Source organism: Cherax quadricarinatus, unplaced genomic scaffold (genome assembly GCF_038502225.1).
Source record: "Cherax quadricarinatus isolate ZL_2023a unplaced genomic scaffold, ASM3850222v1 Contig13, whole genome shotgun sequence".
NCBI lineage: Eukaryota > Metazoa > Arthropoda > Malacostraca > Decapoda > Parastacidae > Cherax > Cherax quadricarinatus.
In genome coordinates, this window is record NW_027195039.1 from 419147 (window position 1) to 443047 (window position 23901).

The window sequence follows — 23901 nt, forward strand, 5'->3', positions numbered from 1 at the left end:
AGCACAGTCTTTCCTGTCTGATGTTGTAGTGGCCAGGCTTAGGCTTGGTTACAAGTACTGACTGATGTTGCAGTGGCCAGACTTAGGCTTGGTTACAAGTACTGACTGATGTTGCAGTGGCCAGGCTCAGACTTGGTTACAAGTACTGACTGATGTTGTAGTGGCCAGGCTTAGGCTTGGCTATACTGACTGATGTTATAATGGCCAGGGTTAGGCTTGGTTACAAGTACTGACTGATGTTGTAGTGGCCAGGCTTAGGCTTGGCTACAAGTACTGACTGATGTTATAATGGCCAGGCTTAGGCTTGGTTACAAGTACTGACTGATGTTGTAGTAGCCAGGCTTAGGCTTGGTTACAAGTACTGACTGATGTTGTAGTGGTCAGGCTTAGGCTTGGTTACAAGTACTGACTGATGTTGTAGTGGCCAGGCTTAGGCTTGGTTACAAGTACTTCTGGCAGTTTGGCAGACACACAGATGATGATCAAACTAAATGTAAATTATGTGATCAGGCATATGGTCACTCTCTTGAACACTATGTGCTTAATTGTCCACTTATTGAGGAATACAGAGACAGACAGTATAATAACCTATGTGACATGTCAAGATATCTTATTAATGAAAATAAGATACAAGATATACTAAGCAAATTTCCTAAATTTGCTTGTAACAGATAAGTGAACTGTAGATATGTAAATAAAAACCCATATGTACACCTGTTAACCCTTTTGGGGCTTAGTTCCTGGGCCTTTTGTGTATCCATATGTTCTTGCACTGCCCTGCACAGGATAGATATGTGGTGCACAATAAACTAGGCACTTTGGTGGCAAAATCTGAAATATAATCATTGCCCCCTAGACTGCACTCCGTCTGCGGTCTTCTTTGACCCTCACCGATCTTCATGATATATTACACCTTCATTTCTAAGGCAGAAACAACAAAGATATTATATAATAAATACATTTCCATGGAAGTTTTTAAAGTTTAGAATTTTGTTTTAGTTCTACCAAAATAAGTTTTCTATGTAGTTTCTGTACAGCCAAATTTTCTTTCATTTTCTATTTTCTTGGCTAACTTTGATAATAATAATAATAATAATAAAAATAATAATAATAATAATAATAATAATAATAATAATAATAATAATAATAATAATAATAATAATAATAATAATAATAATAATAATAATAATAATAATAATAAATTTATTTCTACATGTACAAGGTATACAGACCATAGTTGACATCACTGACATACTACTATGTATATAGAAAGCTGCTTGTTATGCTGAGTATTTGCCGTAAATTAGGTCAGTTTTGTCCCAGGATGCGACCCACACCAGTCCACTAACACCCAGGTACAATTTTAGTGATAGGTGAACATTGACAAACAGTGTAAGGAAACACGCCCAATGATTCTACCTTCGCCGGGAATCGAACCCGGACTTTTGCCGTGTGAAGCGAGAGATTTAGCCACCAGGCGACGGGGCACCGTGTCCATCCTTCTAGCTAAGACTGGTCATCTTTCTAGCTAAGACTGGTCATTCTTCTAGCTATGACTGGCCATCTTTCTAGCTAAGACTGACCATCCATTTAGCTAAGACTGGTCATCCTTCTTGCCAAGACTTGCCATCCTTCTAGCTAAGACTGGTCATCCTTCTTGCTAAGACTGGCAATCCTTCTAGCTAAGACTGACCATCCATTTAGCTAAGACTGACCATCCTTCCTTCTAGCTAAGACTAGCCATCCTTCTAGCTAAGACTAGCCATCCTTTTAGCTAAGACTGGTCATCCTTCTAGCTAAGACTTGCCATCCTTCTAGCTAAGACTGTCCATCCTGCATCTTTATTTGTAACGTATCGCCAGCCAGTGGCTTTATCAATGTAAGGACTTCATGTGAAGACCGTAGAACTATTCACAAAAGACGAGGTAATTAATCCCTCAGACTTGTGGCTGGTGAAGAGCACCGTAGTCTTGAAGACTCTGAAGCACTGGCAGGAAGATTGGTGCTTATATACTGACGTCAGGTGAGGGAGGTGTAGCAGACGATGACATTGTCACTGGTAGGTGGGATCTACCAGTGGCAGTAGGTCATACCCGAGGGATGGGCCAGTGGAAGGAGGTCATCATACCCGAGGGACGGGCCAGTGGAAGGAGGTCATCATACCCGAGGGACGGGCCAGTGGAAGGAGGTCATCATACCCGAGGGACGGGCCAGTGGAAGGAGGTCATCATACCCGAGGGACGGGCCAGTGGAAGGAGGTCATCATACCCGAGGGATGGGCCAGTGGAAGGAGGTCTTATCCGAGGGACGGGCCAGGAGTAAGCACGAAGGTTGTGGAGTTGTCCTCTGTACCAAGATTCCATGATGTTCCTGTGTCTGACAAGTTGTATATAGTTATACAGTGTTCATATTATGTCCGTGTCTTGTATTAATAATAATATCTTTATTTACTACAAGTACATGTACAGGGTATACAGTCCTAGCTGATAACAATGACATACTACTATATAGAAACTCCCTTGTTATGCTCTGCATTTCGGGCAAATTAGATCAGTGTCCCAGGATGCGACCCACACCAGTCGACTAACACCCAGGTACCCATTTTACTGATGGGGAACATAGACAACAGGTGGAAAGAAACACGTCCAATGTTTCTACTCTGGCTGGGAATCGAACCCAGGCCCTCACCGTGTGAAGCGAGAGCGTTAGCCACCAGGCCACATGTGTCTAATTCTTCATTGTGTGGGTATTGTATACTGTTCATGTACAGCATGTACTCACCTAACTGTGGTTGCAGGGGTCGATCCATAGCTCCTGGCCCCGCCTCCTCACTGGTCGCTACTAGATCCACGCTCTCTCCCTGCTCCGGGAGCTTCATCATGCCTCTTCTTAAAGCTATGTATGAATCCTGCCTCCACTACATCACTCTCCAGAGTGTTCCGCTTCCTGACAACTCTATAACTGAAGAAATACTTCCTAACATCCCTTTGACTCATCTGAGTCCAAGGGTCCCATCTCTGGAACATCCTCTCTTTGTGTCATATCATCTTGTCAGTATACCTGGAGTATACCTGGAGTATACCAGGAGAGGGTTTCGGGAGTCAACGTCCCCGCGGCTCGGTCTGAGACCAGGCCTCGTGGTGGATCAAGGTCTGATCAACCAGGCTGTTATTGCTGGCAGCATCCAAACTGACGTATCATATTCACTCCATCTCTTCCCGGAGAGCTGCAACACAACACGGCACAATACAATAAACATCTCTTTGAAACTATACAGTGTGTTCGACTCAGTCTTTTTGGGAACTCCATGCAAATAAATGGCCCTAAAATTTTGCTGTGCTCTTTCAGATGCAAATATCCCTCACTGAATGACTCTGTAATATTTTGACTACCGCCCACGCCATGGTGCTGGATGTATGATTATAGAATTTAACTAATTTTGGCCCACATTTGGGGAACATATTTTCGCCTGAACGTCCGGAAAGTAATGCATCAGGCGGTATACAGATGATGAGCAGTTAAGAGAGGGAAAACGTGTGACGAGGTTTAGGTCCCACCTGGATCACTGGTAAACCACAATGAAGCAAGAGGGAAAGAAGGCTAGAATGTGTTTGAGAGGCGGAGGAAAAGGGAATTGTAATGGTAATAGAAGTAGAGATGATGGTAATGGTGTTGATGGTGGGTATAGAATAGCGGCAGAAGTGATAGTATTAATAGTAGTAGTAGTAGTAGTAATAGTAGTAGTAGTAGCAGCAGCAATAGTAGTAGTAAGCAGCAACACTAGTAGTAGTAGTAATAGTAAGCAGCAGCAGTGGTAGTAGTAGTAGTAGTAGTAGTAGTAGTAGCAGTAGTAGTTGTTAAGGAAGCAACACTTTCCTATTTTTATTGCATGGTGGGCGGTAGGTGGTCAGTCCCACCTCCAACTTTCCGTCTCTGCTACTCCCAGCGATATATTCACCAATATGCTACTGGAAAAAAAAGCCTGTAATCCAGGCCAAACGTTTCGACAATACAATTAACCAAGTGCTGCAGAACTTTCATACCTTAGAAGTACAGTTCAATAGGTCCTTAACAACCCCAGGACTCGATACGGCGCCCTGCTGCTGGAATCACGGCGCATGGGGGACATATCAAATACATCCCTACCAGTCATATTCTTTATGCTCTGAACAAAGTTTCTTTCCCGGACACTGGAAAGCGGGGCTCCATATGACGTAAGCTAATAGTGGCCCTGTAAAGCAGAGCAAAGGGAAAATAAACAAGACAGAATGTTCTGGGTTTTACTTGCGCCTTCCTGTTGTTATGTTGGTCTTTATATATTATTATTATTATCAACCCATTGCCCCTTCAAGGCGCACTCGAGACATATAATAAGCACAGCCAATAGTCAACTGCCTTCCACTTTATTTAAAATTTCATTCCGGGCAGTGGAAGGCCGGACTCGATACGGCGCATGCCGTGAAAGGCCCTATGAACCCAAACAACAACAAGACTTTTTCCTCTAGCAGCCAGAGCCTTTATACCCAGCGGAACCAACACAGGAAAATGATAAGATCGCAATAAGTTTTCCTGGACTTCTAAGTGAACTTTGTGTCGTGGACGAGGAGGTTCTTGTTCAGGTTCTGTGCGGGAGTTTATTGTTGTTGTTTGTAGTGACGTGTGATGCGTCAGAACCAGAATAACAGTGAAATTAAGTACTGGCCAGGGAGGCGTGGCCAGGTACAACACTACCTGGTGCAACACTACCTGGTACAACACTACCTGGTACAACACTACCTGGTGTAACACTACCTGGTACAACACTACCTGGTACAACACTACCTGGTGCAACACTACCTGGTACAACACTACCTGGTACAACACTACCTGGTACAACACTACCTGGTGCAACACTACCTGGTACAACACTACCTGGTACAACACTACCTGGTACAACACTACCTGGTGCAACACTACCTGGTACAACACTACCTGGTACAACACTACCTGGTACAACACTACCTGGTACAACACTACCTGGTACAACACTACCTGGTACAACACTACCTGGTACAACACTACCTGGTACAACACTACCTGGTGCAACACTACCTGGTACAACACTACCTGGTACAACACTACCTGGTACAACACTACCTGGTACAACACTACCTGGTACAACACTACCTGGTGCAACACTACCTGGTACAACACTACCTGGTACAACACTACCTGGTACAACACTACCTGGTACAACACTACCTGGTGCAACACTACCTGGTGCAACACTACCTGGTGCAACACTACCTGGTACAACACTACCTGGGTACCTGGTACAACACTACCTGGTGGTACAACACTACCTGGTACAACACTACCTGGTGCAACACTACCTGGTACAACACTACCTGGTACAACACTACCTGGTACAACACTACCTGGTGCAACACTACCTGGTGCAACACTACCTGGTGCAACACTACCTGGTACAACACTACCTGGTGCAACACTACCTGGTGCAACACTACCTGGTGCAACACTACCTGGTACAACACTACCTGGTGCAACACTACCTGGTGCAACACTACCTGGTGCAACACTACCTGGTACAACACTACCTGGTGCAACACTACCTGGTACAACACTACCTGGTGCAACACTACCTGGTGCAACACTACCTGGTACAACACTACCTGGTACAACACTACCTGGTACAACACTACCTGGTGCAACACTACCTGGTGCAACACTACCTGGTACAACACTACCTGGTACAACACTACCTGGTACAACACTACCTGGTGCAACACTACCTGGTACAACACTACCTGGTACAACACTACCTGGTACAACACTACCTGGTACAACACTACCTGGTACAACACTACCTGGTGCAACACTACCTGGTGCAACACTACCTGGTACAACACTACCTGGTGCAACACTACCTGGTACAACACTACCTGGTACAACACTACCTGGTACAACACTACCTGGTACAACACTACCTGGTACAACACTACCTGGTACAACACTACCTGGTTCAACACTACCTGGTTCAACACTACCTGGTGCAACACTACCTGGTACAACACTACCTGGTACAACACTACCTGGTACAACACTACCTGGTACAACACTACCTGGTACAACACTACCTGGTACAACACTACCTGGTACAACACTACCTGGTACAACACTACCTGGTGCAACACTACCTGGTACAACACTACCTGGTACAACACTACCTGGTACAACACTACCTGGTGCAACACTACCTGGTACAACACTACCTGGTACAACACTACCTGGTACAACACTACCTGGTGCAACACTACCTGGTACAACACTACCTGGTACAACACTACCTGGTACAACACTACCTGGTACAACACTACCTGGTACAACACTACCTGGTGCAACACTACCTGGTACAACACTACCTGGTACAACACTACCTGGTACAACACTACCTGGTACAACACTACCTGGTACAACACTACCTGGTGCAACACTACCTGGTACAACACTACCTGGTACAACACTACCTGGTGCAACACTACCTGGTGCAACACTACCTGGTACAACACTACCTGGTGCAACACTACCTGGTGCAACACTACCTGGTACAACACTACCTGGTACAACACTACCTGGTACAACACTACCTGGTACAACACTACCTGGTACAACACTACCGGGTACAACACTACCTGGTACAACACTACCTGGTACAACACTACCTGGTACAACACTACCTGGTACAACACTACCTGGTGCAACACTACCTGGTACAACACTACCTGGTACAACACTACCGGGTACAACACTACCTGGTACAACACTACCTGGTACAACACTACCTGGTACAACACTACCTGGTGCAACACTACCTGGTACAACACTACCGGGTACAACACTACCTGGTACAACACTACCTGGTACAACACTACCTGGTACAACACTACCTGGTGCAACACTACCTGGTACAACACTACCTGGTACAACACTACCTGGTACAACACTACCTGGTACAACACTACCTGGTGCAACACTACCTGGTGCAACACTTCCTGGTACAACACTACCTGGTGCAACACTACCTGGTACAACACTACCTGGTACAACACTACCTGGTGCAACACTACCTGGTGCAACACTACCTGGTACAACACTACCTGGTACAACACTACCTGGTGCAACACTACCTGGTGCAACACTACCTGGTACAACACTACCTGGTACAACACTACCTGGTGCAACACTACCTGGTGCAACACTTCCTGGTACAACACTACCTGGTGCAACACTACCTGGTACAACACTACCTGGTACAACACTACCTGGTGCAACACTACCTGGTACAACACTACCTGGTACAACACTACCTGGTACAACACTACCTGGTACAACACTACTTGGTGCAACACTACCTGGTACAACACTACCTGGTACAACACTACCTGGTGCAATACTACCTGGTACAACACTACCTGGTACAACACTACCTGGTGCAACACTACCTGGTACAACACTACCTGGTACAACACTACCTGGTACAATACCTGGTACAACACTTCCTGGTGCAACACTACCTGGTGCAACACTACATGGTACAACACTACCTGGTACAACACTACCTGGTACAACACTACCTGGTACAACACTACATGGTACAACACTACCTGGTGAAACACTACCTGGTACAACACTACCTGGTACAACACTACCTGGTGCAACACTACCTGGTACAACACTACCTGGTACAACACTACCAGGTACAACACTACCTGGTACAAAACTACCTGGTACAACACTACCTGGTACAACACTACCTGGTACAACACTACCTGGTACAACACTACCTGGTACAACACTACCTGGTACAACACTTCCTGGTACAACACTTCCTGGTGCAACACTACCTGGTGCAACACTACCTGGTACAACACTACCTGGTGCAACACTTCCTGGTACAACACTTCCTGGTGCAACACTACCTGGTGCAACACTACCTGGTGCAACACTACCAGGTACAACACTACCTGGTGCAACGCTACCTGGTACAACACTACCTGGTACAACACTACCTGGTACAACATTTCCTGGTACAACACTACCTGGTACAACACTACCTGGTACAATGCTACCTGGTACAACACTACCTGGTACAACACTACCTGGTACAATACCTGGTGCAACACTACCTGGTACAACACTACCTGGTGCAACACTACCTGGTACAACACTACCTGGTACAACACTACCTGGTACAACACTACCTGGTACAACACTCCCTAGTCCAACAGTCCCTGGTACAACACTACTTGGTACAACAATATGTGGTACAACACCCCTTGTACAGCACTACCTGGTACAAGACTCCTTGGTACAAAACCCTAGTACAACACTACATGGTACAACTCTACTCAGTATAAAACTACCTGGTTCAACACTACCTGGTTCAACTCTACCTGGTACAACACTACCTGGTACAACACTACTTGGTACAACACTCCCTGGTACAACTCTCTGGTACAATGCTACCTGGTAAAACTCTACTTGGTACAACACTCCCTGGTACACCACTTCCTAGTACAACACTACCTTTTACAACACTCTGGTACAGTGCTACCTGGTACAACACTACCTGGTACAAATCAGTGCAACACTACCTGGTACAATACTACCCAGTACAACAGTACCTGGTACAACCCTCTTTGATACAACTTCCTGGTACAATACCTGGTACAACACTCCCTGGTATCACTCACACAGATACAACACTCCCAGGTACAACACACCAGGGTACAACGCTCCTAGGTACAACACACCCTGGTACAACACTCCCAGGTACAACACACCCTGGTACCACACTCCCAGGTACAACACTCCCTGGTAGAACACTCCCATGTACAATACACCCTGGTAGAGCACTCCCAGGTACAACACATCTTGGTAGAACACTCCCAGGTAGAACACTCCCAGGTACAACACTCTCTGGTACAACACTCCCAGGTACAACACTCCCTGGTACAACACTCCCAGGTACTTACATTAATTTGGTCAAATTATTGGCAAGTGCTAACCTATCTTAACTTAGCCTAAGCTATGCTATCTTAACCTAAAATAAACACAAATTATATTTTCTATACCTACTTCATAATTATATTATAAATTCCTGAAGAGTCTAAAATAAATGTGCACTTAGTGCTTGAGACTGAGAAAAAGTTATTGTTTTTTTTTTTATTAACACATCGGCCACTTCCCACCAAGGTAGGGTAGCCACTATCATCATCCTTCACTCCACTGTCTTGCCAGAGGTGCACTCACACTTCAGTTATAAATTTGCAACATTAATACCCCTCCTTGAGAGTGCAGACACTGTACTTCCCATCTCCAAGACTTAAGTCAAGCCTGCCAGTTTCTCTGAATCCCTTCATAAATGTTACCTTGCTCACACTCCAACAGCACATCAAGTCCTAAAATCCATTTGTCTCAATATGCTCATATCTAACACTCTCATGCATGCCTGCTGGAAGTCCAAGCCCCTCGCACACAAAACCTCCTTTACCCCTTCCTTCCAACCTTTCCTAGGCCTTCCCTCCACTACAGATTAATACACTCTCCAAGTCATTCTATTTTGTTCCACCTTCTCTACATGTCCAAACCACCTCAACAACCCCTTCTCAGCCCTCTGGATAATAGTTTTGGTAATCCCGCACATCCTCCTAATTTCCAAACTACAAATTCTCTGCATTATATTCACACCACACATTGCTCTCAGACATGACATCTCCACTGCCTCCAGCTTTCTTGTTTCACCATTCACCACCTATGTTTCACACCCATACAAGAGTGTTAGTATAACTATACTCTCATACATTTCCCTGTTTGCTTCCATGGACAAAGTTCTTTGTCTCCACAGACTCCTAAGTGCACCACTCACTTTTTCCACTCATCAGTTCTATGATTCACCTCATCTTTCATAGACCCATCTGTGGATACATCCACTCCTAAATATCTGATCATACGTTGGTTTGCGTGCAGCCAGCAGCAACAGCCATGACCCCCGAAACTCTCTCCATCCACTCCTAAATATCTGAATACATTCACCTCCTCTATACTCTCTCCCTCCAATCTGATATCCAATCTTTCATCAACTAATTTTTTTGTTATCCTCATCACCTTGCTCTTTGCTATAAATATTCACTTTTAATTTTCTTCTTTTATATACCCTACCCAACTCATCCACCAACTTCTGCAACCTCTCTTCAGAATCTCCCAAAAGCACAGTGTCATCAGCAAAGAGCAACTGTAACAACTCCTTTATCTTTTAACTCCACACCTCTTGCCAACACCTGCGCATTCACTTCGCTTACAACCCCATCTGTAAATATATTGACCAACCACGGTGACATCACAAATTTTTGTCTAAGGCTTACTTTTAATGAGAAATGATCTCCCTCTCTCCTACATACTCTAACCTGAGCCTCACTATCCTCATAAAAACTCTTCAGTGCTTTCAGTAACCTACCTCCTATCCCATACATTTGTCTGGTGCAGAAATGGGTGATAATCTGCACACCAGCTTTTTGTTGGGTTACTAATGGTTTAAGATAATTAGTCGTAGTAGATCCCCAGGCATAATAAATACCGTTTGTGATTAGGGAGTGGTATATTGTAAGTAGTGTCATTTAGGGTACATAGTACCGTATCTTGGAGAGGATATTTTGGAGACGTACTTGGCTGTGTGTTGGATGTGGAAATGGAATTTAAGGTTGCAGTCAAGGTGAGGATCTAAAAATTTGCCCTCAGTGTGTCATGTAATGGGGAAACTATTGATCAATATGTTAAGTTGGATATTTAAAGCTCTGTTTCCAAACAGCATGTAGTAGGTTTTGTCTATATTGAGTGTGAGTTTGTTGGTTGTCATCCATGTACGTGTAGATGTTTTTGGTAGCTCATTAACGGTGTTACTGAGTGGTTGAATTTGAGTGGGAGAAGATGTAAGTAGTGTCATTTGTGAATAGAACAGGTTTAAGGAGATAAGATGCATTGGGGAGATCACTGATGTAAATGAGAAAGAGCAGAGGACCAAAGACACTGCCTTGAGGCACTCCTATGCTTACAGGCTGAGTAGACAATGTTACACTGTTTGTGGAGACATGCTGGTATCTGTTGCTAAGATAAAATTTTAGGTATGCAAGAGTATGTCCTTTGACCCCATAATGTTCTAGTTTAAGGTGCAAGATATTGTGATCCACTGTGTTGAATGCTTTCCACAGGTCAGTGAAGAATTCCAGAGGATATTCATTTTTTCAAGTGCTGCATAATGATATAATAATAATACTAATCCTCAATAGGGAAGTGGAGAAGAATCCTCCATAAGCCATCTGTATCATAAGAGATACTAAAATGACAGGAGCAAGGTACTAGTAACTGCTTCTGTATGAACTACAGCATGTGAAAAGAAACTGTACGACTGTTCTTTTTCAGGTCGCCCTGTGTTGGTGGGAGATGGCCGGTGTGTTAAAAATAATAAAAATAATTTATAATTGTTCTTAGCCTGTATTATCCTCCTCACCCTTATTACTCAGCACAAAACTATGGGGGTTTAGTGCTTTCTATGACTAACAACAAAAACAGCAGAATTGAACAACAACAACAGCTACTAATAATAATAGCAAAAGCTACAACAACCACAACCAACAATGTTAATAATTTGCTGTAAAATTAATTTTCATATGATTTCAGTGATGCAAAATTTTTGTTTTAGAGAACTTTAAAAAAAAAAATTCATACGAGCTTTTGTTGTCCATTTCTTTTTTTTTTTCAGAAAGTTTCTTTTGAGTGGATAATGGAGTAGAGAAATAGAGAGTAGTGAAGGTAGACTTAGACTAGACATAATATCTGCCTATCAGGAACATGACTGCCCCAACAGCAGCAGCAGTGTCACCAACATCACTGGTGGAACTCTCTGTCTCGTGCAGGTAAGCTGATGAAACACTGACACTGTAATGCTTAGTCTTTATTCCATGCTTTTTTAAGACTAAAATATTAAAACTACTAAAATACTAGAAGCTTGATGTAATGCACTGATGGGGGAGGGGGGTCCCAGGGGGGCCCCAGTGTTTGTTATGCTAAAAAATGAGAAAAAACTGTACCAAAAATAGTATTGTTTTTACAACTTAGTTATGTTACAATAAGCATTAAAAATACATGAGTTAAAAGTGTAATTTACTTGATGGATTTTGTCCATTATTTGAAAAATTTGTTATATTTTGACACGACTGGACGTTCTTTGCATATACAGTCATGTCATCAACACAGTGGACTAAGTCTGTGTTATCAGGTGTTTGTGTCCAGTAGTCAGTCAGTTAAGTGAACTACAACCTCTTAATCTAAACTCTCAGAGTAACGGATTTTTTGGCTCCAGTGGGCACCCCTCTTTCCAGAGTAATCTCTTTTATCAGATGTTTACTGTACTGTATTAGTTTGGCCAAAATGCACTGCATATTACTGGCTTTTGTGCCTACCAGTGTTTTATTGCATGTAAACTGTTGTTTTTTGTACCACACAAAAAAAATAAAAATTTGTATGTGAATACAGTAGGTTACTTTTGTGTTTCGTCTGTTATTTTTTAAGATGACTGATTTAAAGGCCATTCAGACAATCCCCCATTAGTGTATTACACTGAGGGTTGACTATGTGCTCATCTTCCACTTCTTGTGAACAGCTTTTAAAATTACCGCTCAGTTTTTTATTGCATTATCTATGCAGTCTGTGCATAAAAATATTTGCCACGAAAGAAATTTGAAAAGAGGAATAAAACACAGAAAGAGTTTAATGTCCAATAACCAGACACATCAGTGTCTGGTTATTGGACACATCAGTGTCTGGTTATTGGACACATCAATGTCTGGTTATTGGACACATCAGTGTCTGGTTATTGGACACATCAGTGTCTGGTTATTGGACACATCAGTGTCTGGTTATTGGACACATCAGTGTCTGGTTATTGAACACATCAATGTCAGGTCATTGGACACATCAATGTCTGGTTATTGGACACATCAGTGTCTGGTTATTGGACACATCAGTGTCTGGTTATTGAACACATCAATGTCTGGTTATTGGACACATCAATGTCTGGTTATTGGACACATCAATGTCAGGTCATTGGACACATCAGTGTCTGGTTATTGGACACATCAATGTCTGGTTATTGGACACATCAGTGTCTGGTTATTGGACACATCAGTGTCTGGTTATTGGACACATCAGTGTCTGGTTATTGGACACATCAGTGTCTGGTTATTGGACACATCAGTGTCTGGTTATTGGACACATCAATGTCAGGTCATTGGACACATCAGTGTCTGGTTATTGGACACATCAATGTCTGGTTATTGGACACATCAGTGTCTGGTTATTGGACACATCAGTGTCTGGTTATTGGACACATCAGTGTCTGGTTATTGGACACATCAGTGTCTGGTTATTGGACACATCAGTGTCTGGTTATTGGACACATCAGTGTCTGGTTATTGGACACATCAATGTCAGGTCATTGGACACATCAGTGTCTGGTTATTGGACACATCAATGTCTGGTTATTGGACACATCAGTGTCTGGTTATTGGACACATCAATGTCTGGTTATTGGACACATCAATGTCTGGTTATTGGACACATCAGTGTCTGGTTATTGGACACATCAGTGTCTGGTTATTGGACACATCAGTGTCTGGTTATTGGACACATCAGTGTCTGGTTATTGGACACATCAGTGTCTGGTTATTGGACACATCAGTGTCTGGTTATTGGACACATCAGTGTCTGGTTATTGGACACATCAGTGTCTGGTTATTGGACACATCAGTGTCTGGTTATTGGACACATCAATGTCTGGTTATTGGACACATCAGTGTCTGGTTATTGGACACATCAGTGTCTGGTTATTGAACACATCAATGTCTGGTTATTGGACACATCAATGTCTGGTTATTGGACACATCAATGTCAGGTCATTGGACACATCAGTGTCTGGTTATTGGACACATCAATGTCTGGTTATTGAACACATCAATGTCAGGTCATTGGACACATCAGTGTCTGGTTATTGGACACATCAATGTCTGGTTATTGAACACATCAATGTCAGGTCATTGGACACATCAGTGTCTGGTTATTGGACACATCAATGTCTGGTTATTGGACACATCAATGTCTGGTTATTGGACACATCAATGTCTGGTTATTGGACACATCAGTGGTTATTGGACACATCAATGTCTGGTTATTGGACACATCAATGTCTGGTTATTGGACACATCAATGTCTGGTTATTGGACACATCAATGTCTGGTTATTGGACACATCAGTGTCTGGTTATTGGACACATCAATGTCTGGTTATTGGACACATCAATGTCTGGTTATTGGACACATCAGTGTCTGGTTATTGGACACATCAATGTCTGGTTATTGGACACATCAATGTCTGGTTATTGGACACATCAATGTCTGGTTATTGGACACATCAATGTCTGGTTATTGGACACATCAGTGTCTGGTTATTGGACACATCAATGTCTGGTTATTGGACACATCAGTGTCTGGTTATTGGACACATCAATGTCAGGTCATTGGACACATCAGTGTCTGGTTATTGGACACATCAGTGTCTGGTTATTGGACACATCAATGTCAGGTCATTGGACACATCAATGTCAGGTCATTGGACACATCAGTGTCTGGTTATTGGACACATCAGTGTCTGGTTATTGGACACATCAATGTCAGGTTATTGGACACATCAGTGTCTGGTTATTGGACACATCAATGTCTGGTTATTGGACACATCAATGTCTGGTTATTGGACACATCAATGTCTGGTTATTGGACACATCAATGTCTGGTTATTGGACACATCAATGTCTGGTTATTGAACACATCAATGTCAGGTCATTGGACACATCAGTGTCTGGTTATTGGACACATCAATGTCAGGTCATTGGACACATCAGTGTCTGGTTATTGGACACATCAATGTCTGGTTATTGGACACATCAATGTCTGGTTATTGGACACATCAATGTCTGGTTATTGAACACATCAATGTCAGGTCATTGGACACATCAGTGTCTGGTTATTGGACACATCAATGTCTGGTTATTGGACACATCAGTGTCTGGTTATTGGACACATCAGTGTCTGGTTATTGGACACATCAATGTCAGGTCATTGGACACATCAGTGTCTGGTTATTGGACACATCAATGTCTGGTTATTGGACACATCAGTGTCTGGTTATTGGACACATCAATGTCAGGTCATTGGACACATCAATGTCTGGTTATTGGACACATCAATGTCTGGTTATTGGACACATCAGTGTCTGGTTATTGGACACATCAATGTCTGGTTATTGGACACATCAATGTCTGGTTATTGGACACATCAATGTCTGGTTATTGGACACATCAATGTCAGGTCATTGGACACATCAATGTCTGGTTATTGGACACATCAATGTCAGGTCATTGGACACATCAATGTCTGGTTATTGGACCTCTGTCTTTCATTATTTGTTTTTTTTTTATTCTTTCTACTCGGTACACTATCACCAGCAAATTTTTTTTTTATTTTATTGCACACCAAAGATATTTACAGAGACACATACAGCAATGTGAGCATTGTACATACTTGAAATGAAAGTTTTTGTGCTTGTGCTAGTTTAATTTCTAGAAAAATGCTGTGAACACCACAAGCTTGGCAGGAAGTACAGTTTTTAAGACAGTTAAATTATAATTGGGTGGTTCATTTGAACTGTGATGTCGATACTTTTCTGGGAAGACAGCTGAAGGTCGGGTAATGTTGTATGTGTCTGTCTTCTTCAGGTAACCCAAACAAGACAGATCCATGGCCGTTCTGTTCAAAAAAGGAATATTTAAAGTTTGTTTGAATGGAAAATATTTTCTGAATGAGGGGAGAATGAGTGTTAGTACAGTGGACCCCCGTTTAACGATATTTTTTCATTCCAGAAGTATGTTCAGGTGCCAGTACTGACCGAATTTGTTCCCGTAAGGAATATTGTGAAGTAGATTAGTCCATTTCAGACCCCCAAACATACACATACAAACGCACTTACATAAATACACTTACATAATTGGTCGCATTGGGAGGTGATCGTTAAGCGGGGGTCCACTGTATTATACACTGCATTGAAAGTGACTCAGAAGGCTTTGCTTGGTGAATCCTCAGGCTGCAGCAGAGAGCTTCACTTATTAGATCCTTCATCTCAAAGCAGGGAGCTTGTAGGCCATTAATTGTATACAATACAGGCAAGTTGATTAAGAAAAGATTAAATTCAATTAACAAGGTATGTCGATGGTAATAATTTATAATAATAATAACTTATAATAATAAATTTTGAGGTAGTAGGTTGGTAGACAGCAACCACCCAGGGAGGTACTACCGTCCTGCCAAGTGAGTGTAAAATGGAAACCTGTAATTGTTTTACATGATGGTAGGATTGCTGGTGTCTTTTATCTGCCTCATAAACATGCAAGATTTCAGGTATGTCTTGCTACTTCTGCTTACACTTAGGTCACACTACACATACATGTACAAGCATATATGTATATACACACACCACTCTGGGTTTTCTTTTATTTACTTTCTAGTTTTTGTTCTTGTTTATTTCCTCTTATCTCCATGAGGAAGTGGAACAGAATTCTTCCTCCGTAAGCCATGCGTGTCGTAAGAGGCGACTAAAATGCCGGGAGCAAGGGGCTAGTAACCCCTTCTCCTGTTCAAATTACTTAATTTAAAAACAAAAACTTTCATTTTTCTTTTATGGCCACCCTGGCAATATAAACACAAATGCAGTATAATGTGATCCTTTATTGACTACGTTTCGCCCACACAGTGGGCTTTTTCAAGTCACAAACAGAACTACCTGGGGTGGAAGGAACGCGAGTATATATAGTCCGGCTGAGGTCAGGTGAAGAATGCTGCATCTGATGATGTACCGAGTGGGGTTATAGAGTCTAAAAACTTGGGTAGCTGGGAAAGGAGATTGGATAAGTTGTGAGCAGACCTTCTACAGTGTTCGCAACATCAACATCAGGAACAAGAAACTTTCCAGCCTTGACGTGACTTCCCTATTCACCAAAGTACCTTCTACACAAGCCATCGATCTCTTGCGCAGAAAAATTGACGATTCACTTGATCTTCCCATTCCAGCCAGCGATTTCATCGACCTTGTTGAACTATGTGTTGGCTTTACGTGTTTCTCTTTCGAAAATCACCTCTTTCAGCAGACTTTTGGACTACCCATGGGTTCGCCACTCAGTGCAGTCCTGGCGAACCTATACATGGAACATCTAGAAGCCGAATGTTTCTCCACCATTATTCCTTCGTCTGTCACCTGGCTCCGTTATGTTGACGACATTCTCCTCATAACTCCTAAACGCTTTAACGTTCAAGCTCTCCAAGACAAGCTCAACCAGGTCGAGCCTTCAATCCAGTTCACACTTGAAGAAGAAGTCGACAACACTCTTCCTTTCCTTGATGTCCTGCTCTGCAAAGCTGACCACGAACTTCGTTTTAAAGTCTATCGAAAACCCACCAACCAAAACGATCTTCTCCACTTCTACTCTCACCACGACACCAAAACCAAACGTGGTGTAATTATAGGCTTCTTCCTGCGTGCACTCAGAATCTGCAGCAACGAGTTCCTTGAGGAAGAATGCACTATAATTGAACAAATATTTTCTAAACTCCACTATCCTCGTCACTTCATCAGAGACTGCAGACGGCGAGCATTAAACATCTTCAACACACCCAGAGAAGACACTGCCGAGAAGAGATACATAGTCCTTCCCACCAACTCCATTGCCAAACATGTTTCCAACATTTTTGCCAAAACATCATTCCAAGTATCTACCTCCACAACCACGACCATCAAGGACATCACCAGTAGTAGGCGGGACAAGCCTCCATCCTCTGCAGGGGTATACATAATCCCTTGTAATGACTGCAACAAGTTATACGTGGGCGAAACATCAAGGGACCTCCAAACACGTATTTCAGAACACCAATACGCAAGCAGGTCTGACGACACAAGGAATGCCTGCGTACAACACCGTAATTCACACAACCACTTGATAAACTACAGAAACTCAAGACTTATCGCCACAGAAGACAACACTCAATACCGAAGAATCCTGGAATCATCACTCATTTCTATATCCGACAACTTCAACCAGAATAGTGGCTTCTATAACATAGCTGAACCACTTGCCAAGAAACTTCTTCATCGCTATCCCACATAAGAACACTGTAGAAGGTCTGCTCACAAACTTATCCAATCTCCTTTCCAAGCTACCCAAGTTTTTAGATTCTATAACCCCACTCGGTACATCATCAGATGCAGCATTCTTCACCTGACCTCAGCCGGACTATATATACTCGCGTTCCTTCCACCCCAGGTAGTTCTGTTTGTGACTTGAAAAAGCCCACTGTGTGGGCGAAATGTAGTCAATAAAGGATCACATTATACTGCATTTGTGTTTATATTGCCATTGTGTCGGTATTTTATACCATTTATTTCTATGGCCACCCTGCCTTGGTGGGATACGGCCGGTTTGTTGAAAAAAAACAAATTTATAACTAATTTATAATAATTTATAATAATAATAATAATAATAATAATAATAATAATTTATAACAATAATTTGTAATAATAATAAATAATTCGCTCTGGAGCACTTTAAATGTCATACATATTTTGTATAGGTTTGGTAGCTGACATTTAAAGCACTCCAGAGCAATTATTATTATTTATTATTATTATTATTATTATTATTATTATTATTATTATTATTATCGTCGACATACCATGTTCACTGAGTTTAATTATTTCTTAACCTGCCAAAATACACAGAGAATGTAAACACACATACGAACACACCAGCTAACCCCTTTACTGTGAACTTCTTTTGCACTTCTTCCATTTTCCTCTTGTTTTTCCTCTTCCAAGTGCTGCTGCACTTCTAACTCTATCTTCTACTATGGGGTGCACAGTAAAGTACAAATTTATAGACGAAATATATGTAGTCTTGGAGATTGCTTGATGCTGAGATGCATCACTAACCCCTTCACAATGAACTTCTTTTGTACTATACTACTTCCATTTTCCTGTTTTCATCTTCCAAGAGGAAAAACAACAGGAAATTTGTACATATATGTAGTCTTGGAGGCTGGGAAAGCTAGTGTACTGAGTGACTGTAGGAAGGAGATTGAGATGCTTGATGCTGAGACGCTGCACTGCCCGTTCATGAACTTAAGTTCTCGTGCAGTACACAATAATGACTCATCAGAGAGCCCATCATAACTGAGTTGTCGGTAATGAGTATGTCGGTAAGTGAGGAGAGGCTGTAGTGATTAAATACCTGAGCAAACATCAAGTCGCAATTTACTATATGAAGTATTTCAATTTAGCACAATTTAAAACGATGGTATTGAAATAATTGTAAGTTTGAAGTAATGAGTAAATAGTTGAGCAATCATCGAGCACAATATACAATAATGAAATTGAAACAGTTTGAAGTTTGAAGTAAATGATCAAATAGTTGAGCAGTCATCAATTATTTAGGAGTTTGTTGAGTAACTGATAGATGTTAAGTAAGGCATTTTTCTGGTTAATTTTTTTTTTTTGTGATGAGGTGATTTCTAAGTACAGTGGATCCCCGCTTAACGATCACCTCCCAATGCGACCAATTATGTAAGTGTATTTATGTAAGTGCGCTTGTACATGTATGTTTGGGGGTCTGAAATGGACTAATCTACTTCACAATATTCCTTATGGGAACAAATTCGGTCAGTACTGGCACCTGAACATACTTCTGGAATGAAAAAAATATCGTTAACCGGGGGTCCATTGTACAGTGGAACCTCAAAAATCGAACGTATCACATATCGAACGTTTCGAAAATAGGACCATTTTTTCGGACAAACTGTGTCCCTATTATCAAACGCGCCCCTATTTTTGGACCGCCGGGTACGGGACCTGTCTGCCGCCCGCTCTGTCTGTGTCCTTAAATTGATTTGCTGGCTGGGGCCCTTTGGTGTGTTCTGGCAATGAATTCTAGATCTTCAGGCCTTTTATGTGTATAGCATTTTTGCATAGGGAGGGATGGACACAAGGGATATCAAAGAGTGATTTGTGCCTTGTATTATGGCTGTGTGTTCTGTTGTAGTTATCAAGGAGGAGTTTGAGCGGAGGGTTGATATTTGAGTATAATGTTCTGTGTGTGTGTGAAGTAAGCATAAGTGTGGATGTTTTGTATATTAAGCAAGTTAGGCTTTTAAAAAGCAGTGAAGTGTGCTGTCTTGAGCAGGAATTGGTAATGAGTCGTGCTGCAGCTTTTTGTTGGGTTATTAAAGATTTAAGGTGATTTGCTGTGGTTGAACCCTATGCACAAATACCATAGGTGAGGTAAGGGTAAATGAGAGAGTGGTAAAGAGCAAGCAGAGCCATTTGGGGTACATAGTACCATATCTTTGAAAGGATGCCTACTGTTTTGGAGACTTTCTTGGATATTTGCTGTAGGTGGGTCTAGAATTTGACACTGCAGTCTAGGTGGAGACCTAGAAATTTACCCTGTGTGTGTCTTGAAATGGGTGAACTATTTATCAATATGTTTAGCTGCACATTTGAAGCTGTTTCCAACAGCATGAAGTACTTTTTATCTATATTGAGAGTAAGAAGTTTGTTGGTAGTCATCCAAGCAGATATTTTTAGTAGTTCGTAATTTACAATGTCTATAGTTGGGTTTGGGTGAGAGAAGACATAAGTAGTGTCATCTGCAAATAAAATGAGTTTAAGGAGTTTAGATGCATTTGTGAGGTCATTGATATAAATGAGAAAGAGAAGTGGGCCAAGGACACTCCCCTGTGGGACTCCAACAAGAACAGGTTGTGTAGTGGAGTTAGAACCATATGTGCATACATACTGGTTTCTATTGCTAAGATAAGATTTTATAATTGAGAAAGTGTCCACTGACCCCATAATGTTCAAGTTTTAGGTGCAATAGATCATGGTCAGCTGTACCAAAAGCTTTTCTTGGGTTTATGAAAAGTCCCAGGGAAATTTCATTTTTTTCGAGTTCCAGATATATTCAACCATATGTATAATTGCATCATTAGTACTTCTTTTCGATCTAAATCCAAACTGACAGGAGTTATGTTATGGGATACTAAGTAGGAGTAGACTCATTTCTGAATTAATTTCTCAAAGATGTTAGATAGTTGGGCAAGTTTGATATAGTCCTGTAGTTGTTCAGTTCAGTTGGATCACCTCCTTTGAGAATCAGGGTAACCCTTTCTGTCTTGAGGATGGGAAGGTGGATGATTCAGTGGTTTTGTTAAAAAGAGTTGCAATAATTGGTGGCAACACATGAGAAGCTTTTTTATACGTGAGTGGTGGTAAGTCATTTAGGTCTCCTGTCTTGTTCTTTAGTGTTTTGATGATGAGCGAGATTTCAGTAGGGTTTGTGGGGCTAGAAATAGGGTATTTGGGTAGTTACCTGTGAGGTAGTCTTTTGGCTGAATGTTTGAGTTTGGGATTTTGCTTGCTTTGCATGCTTTGTTCCCATGGCCGAGAAAAAGTCATTAAGTTTGGTGGCAGTATCTGTTGGTTGGAGGAGAGGTTCTTCTGATTTCACAAAGTTAATCATTCTGTTTTGAGACATCTTTTAGATCCTAGAATTTCAGATAGGGTTTTCCAGGTCTTTTTCATATCACCTTTTATGTCATGAAATCTGTTTTCATAATACGTACAGTTTTTTCACCTCTTTCTCATCTACATCAGTGATCTCTCCAGTGCATCTCAACTCCTTAAACCATTTTCTATTCTCAGATGACACTACTTATGTCTACTCTCAATCAAACCCAGCTATACTTAGAGACACTGTAAACAACGAGCCTCTAAAAACCTGCCACCTTCACTCTTGCCAACCTCACCCCTGCCACCCTCACCCCTGCCACCCTCACCCCTGCCACCTTCACCCCTGCCACCTTCACCCCTGCCACCTTCACCCCTTCCACACTCACCCCTGCCACCATCACCCCAGCCAACATCACCCCTGCCACCCTCACCTCTTCTACCTTCACTTCTGCCACCCTCACTCCTGCCTTCCTCACTCCTGCCACACTCCTACACAGTGGTACCTTGGGATGTGAACTTTTTTCGTTCCAGAAGGCTGCTTGAGTGCCAATACCAAATGAATTTGTTCTCATAAGGAATAATGTAAATTAGATTAGTCCGTTTCTGACTCCCAAAAGTATGCTTACAAAAGCACCTAAATAAATACACTTACATAATTGGTCGAGGTTTGAGCTGTTTGTATCCCGAGGTCCCACTGTACTTGGATGATGACCAACAAACTCACTCTCAACATACACAAAACATACTTCATGCTATTTGGAAACAGAGCCTTATATATCCAACTTAACATATCGATAAATAGTTTCCCTATTACAAGACACATTGAGGGTAAATTTCTAGGTCTTCTCCTTGACTATAATCTTAAATTTCATTCCCACATCCAGCATATATCCAAGAAAATTTCCAAATCAGTAGGCATCTTTTCCAAGATACAATACTATGTACTCCAAGCAACACTCCTTACCCTGTACCACTCTTTAATATATCCCTACCTCACCTATGGTGTTTGTGTCTGGGGATCAACCACAGCCAACTACCTTAAACCTTTAATAACCCAAAAAGCTGCTGAGCGGATGATTACCAGCTGCTGTACCAGACAGTACACCCCACCACTTTACAAAAGCCTGAATCTACTAAATATATGAGACATACACTTGTGTCAGGGGCCTAAGACTGTTCAACTGCCTCCCAGCATACATAAGGGGGATTACCAATAGACCCTTGGCTGTCTTCAAGCAGGCACTGGACAAGCACCTAAAGTCGGTACCTGATCAGCCGGGCTGTGGTTCGTGTGTTGGATTGCGTGCAGCCAACAGTAACAGCCTGGTTGATCAGGCCCTGATCCACCATGAGGCCTGGTCACAGACTGGGCCATGGGGGTGTTGATCCCCAGAACTCTCTCCAGGTAAACTCCAGGTACATTAATCTCCAATATAAACCATCGGCTTAAACTTCTCCTTGATAGTTACAACAGAATGCACAGTCACAATACAAGGCACAAGGCACTCTTTGACATCCCCCACGTCAGTCTCACACTGTGCAAAAATACAAAGCACATAAAGGGCCCAAAGATCTGGAATTCACTATCTGAACTGGTAAAGGATCCCCCGACAACATACAAATTTTGGGCTATGTTTAAAAATCATCACATCTCTCAATATTAACCAAAGCAACTTGTAACCAGTTTGAAGCAACTCTCCCAAATATTACATTATATGACCTCTAGTCTATTAAAACATCTGCCAATCCATGAAATATTACTGTTTGAACCATTAATTGTAATATCATTGTTATTATGTACAACTTCAGGATTATTCTTCTTATAAACCTCCACCTTGACTACCTCACATTAGTATTAACATAAAATTAAGATTTATTAAAAAGTTAACCACACTTACCTCATCTAGATTTAAGTACAGTGGACCCCCAGTTAACGATATTTTTTCACTCCAGAAGTATGTTCAGGTGCCATTACTGACTGAATTTGTTCCCATAAGAAATATTGTGAAGTAGATTAGTCCATTTCAGACCCCCCAAACATACACGTACAAACGCACTTACATAAATATACTTACATAATTGGTCACATTCGGAGGTAATCGTTATGCGGGGGTCCACTGTAGTTGTTATGTATTAGGATAAGTCTGCCCGAAATGCCCCGGCATGATAGTGGCTTTCTGTGTA

At 42.0% G+C, this 23901-nt stretch overlaps 1 protein-coding gene across 3 annotated transcripts in view; it reads left to right on the forward strand.

Annotated features, from left to right (window-relative positions):
* The first annotated feature begins 4481 nt into the window (after positions 1-4481).
* The window catches only part of LOC128685843 (copine-8), a 93630-nt gene continuing 74210 nt past the window's right edge, over positions 4482-23901 (forward strand). For 2 of the 3 annotated variants that reach the window (XM_053772543.2, XM_070079750.1), the window contains exons 1-2: positions 4482-4619; positions 11819-11972. In XM_053772543.2, coding sequence (XP_053628518.2) covers positions 11908-11972 — 65 coding nt within the window. In that variant the 5' untranslated portion in view covers positions 4482-4619; positions 11819-11907. Of the gene's footprint in view, positions 4620-7419; positions 9028-11818; positions 11973-23901 lie in introns of those variants that run through there. The other variant, XM_053772542.2, reaches the window with a different exon arrangement.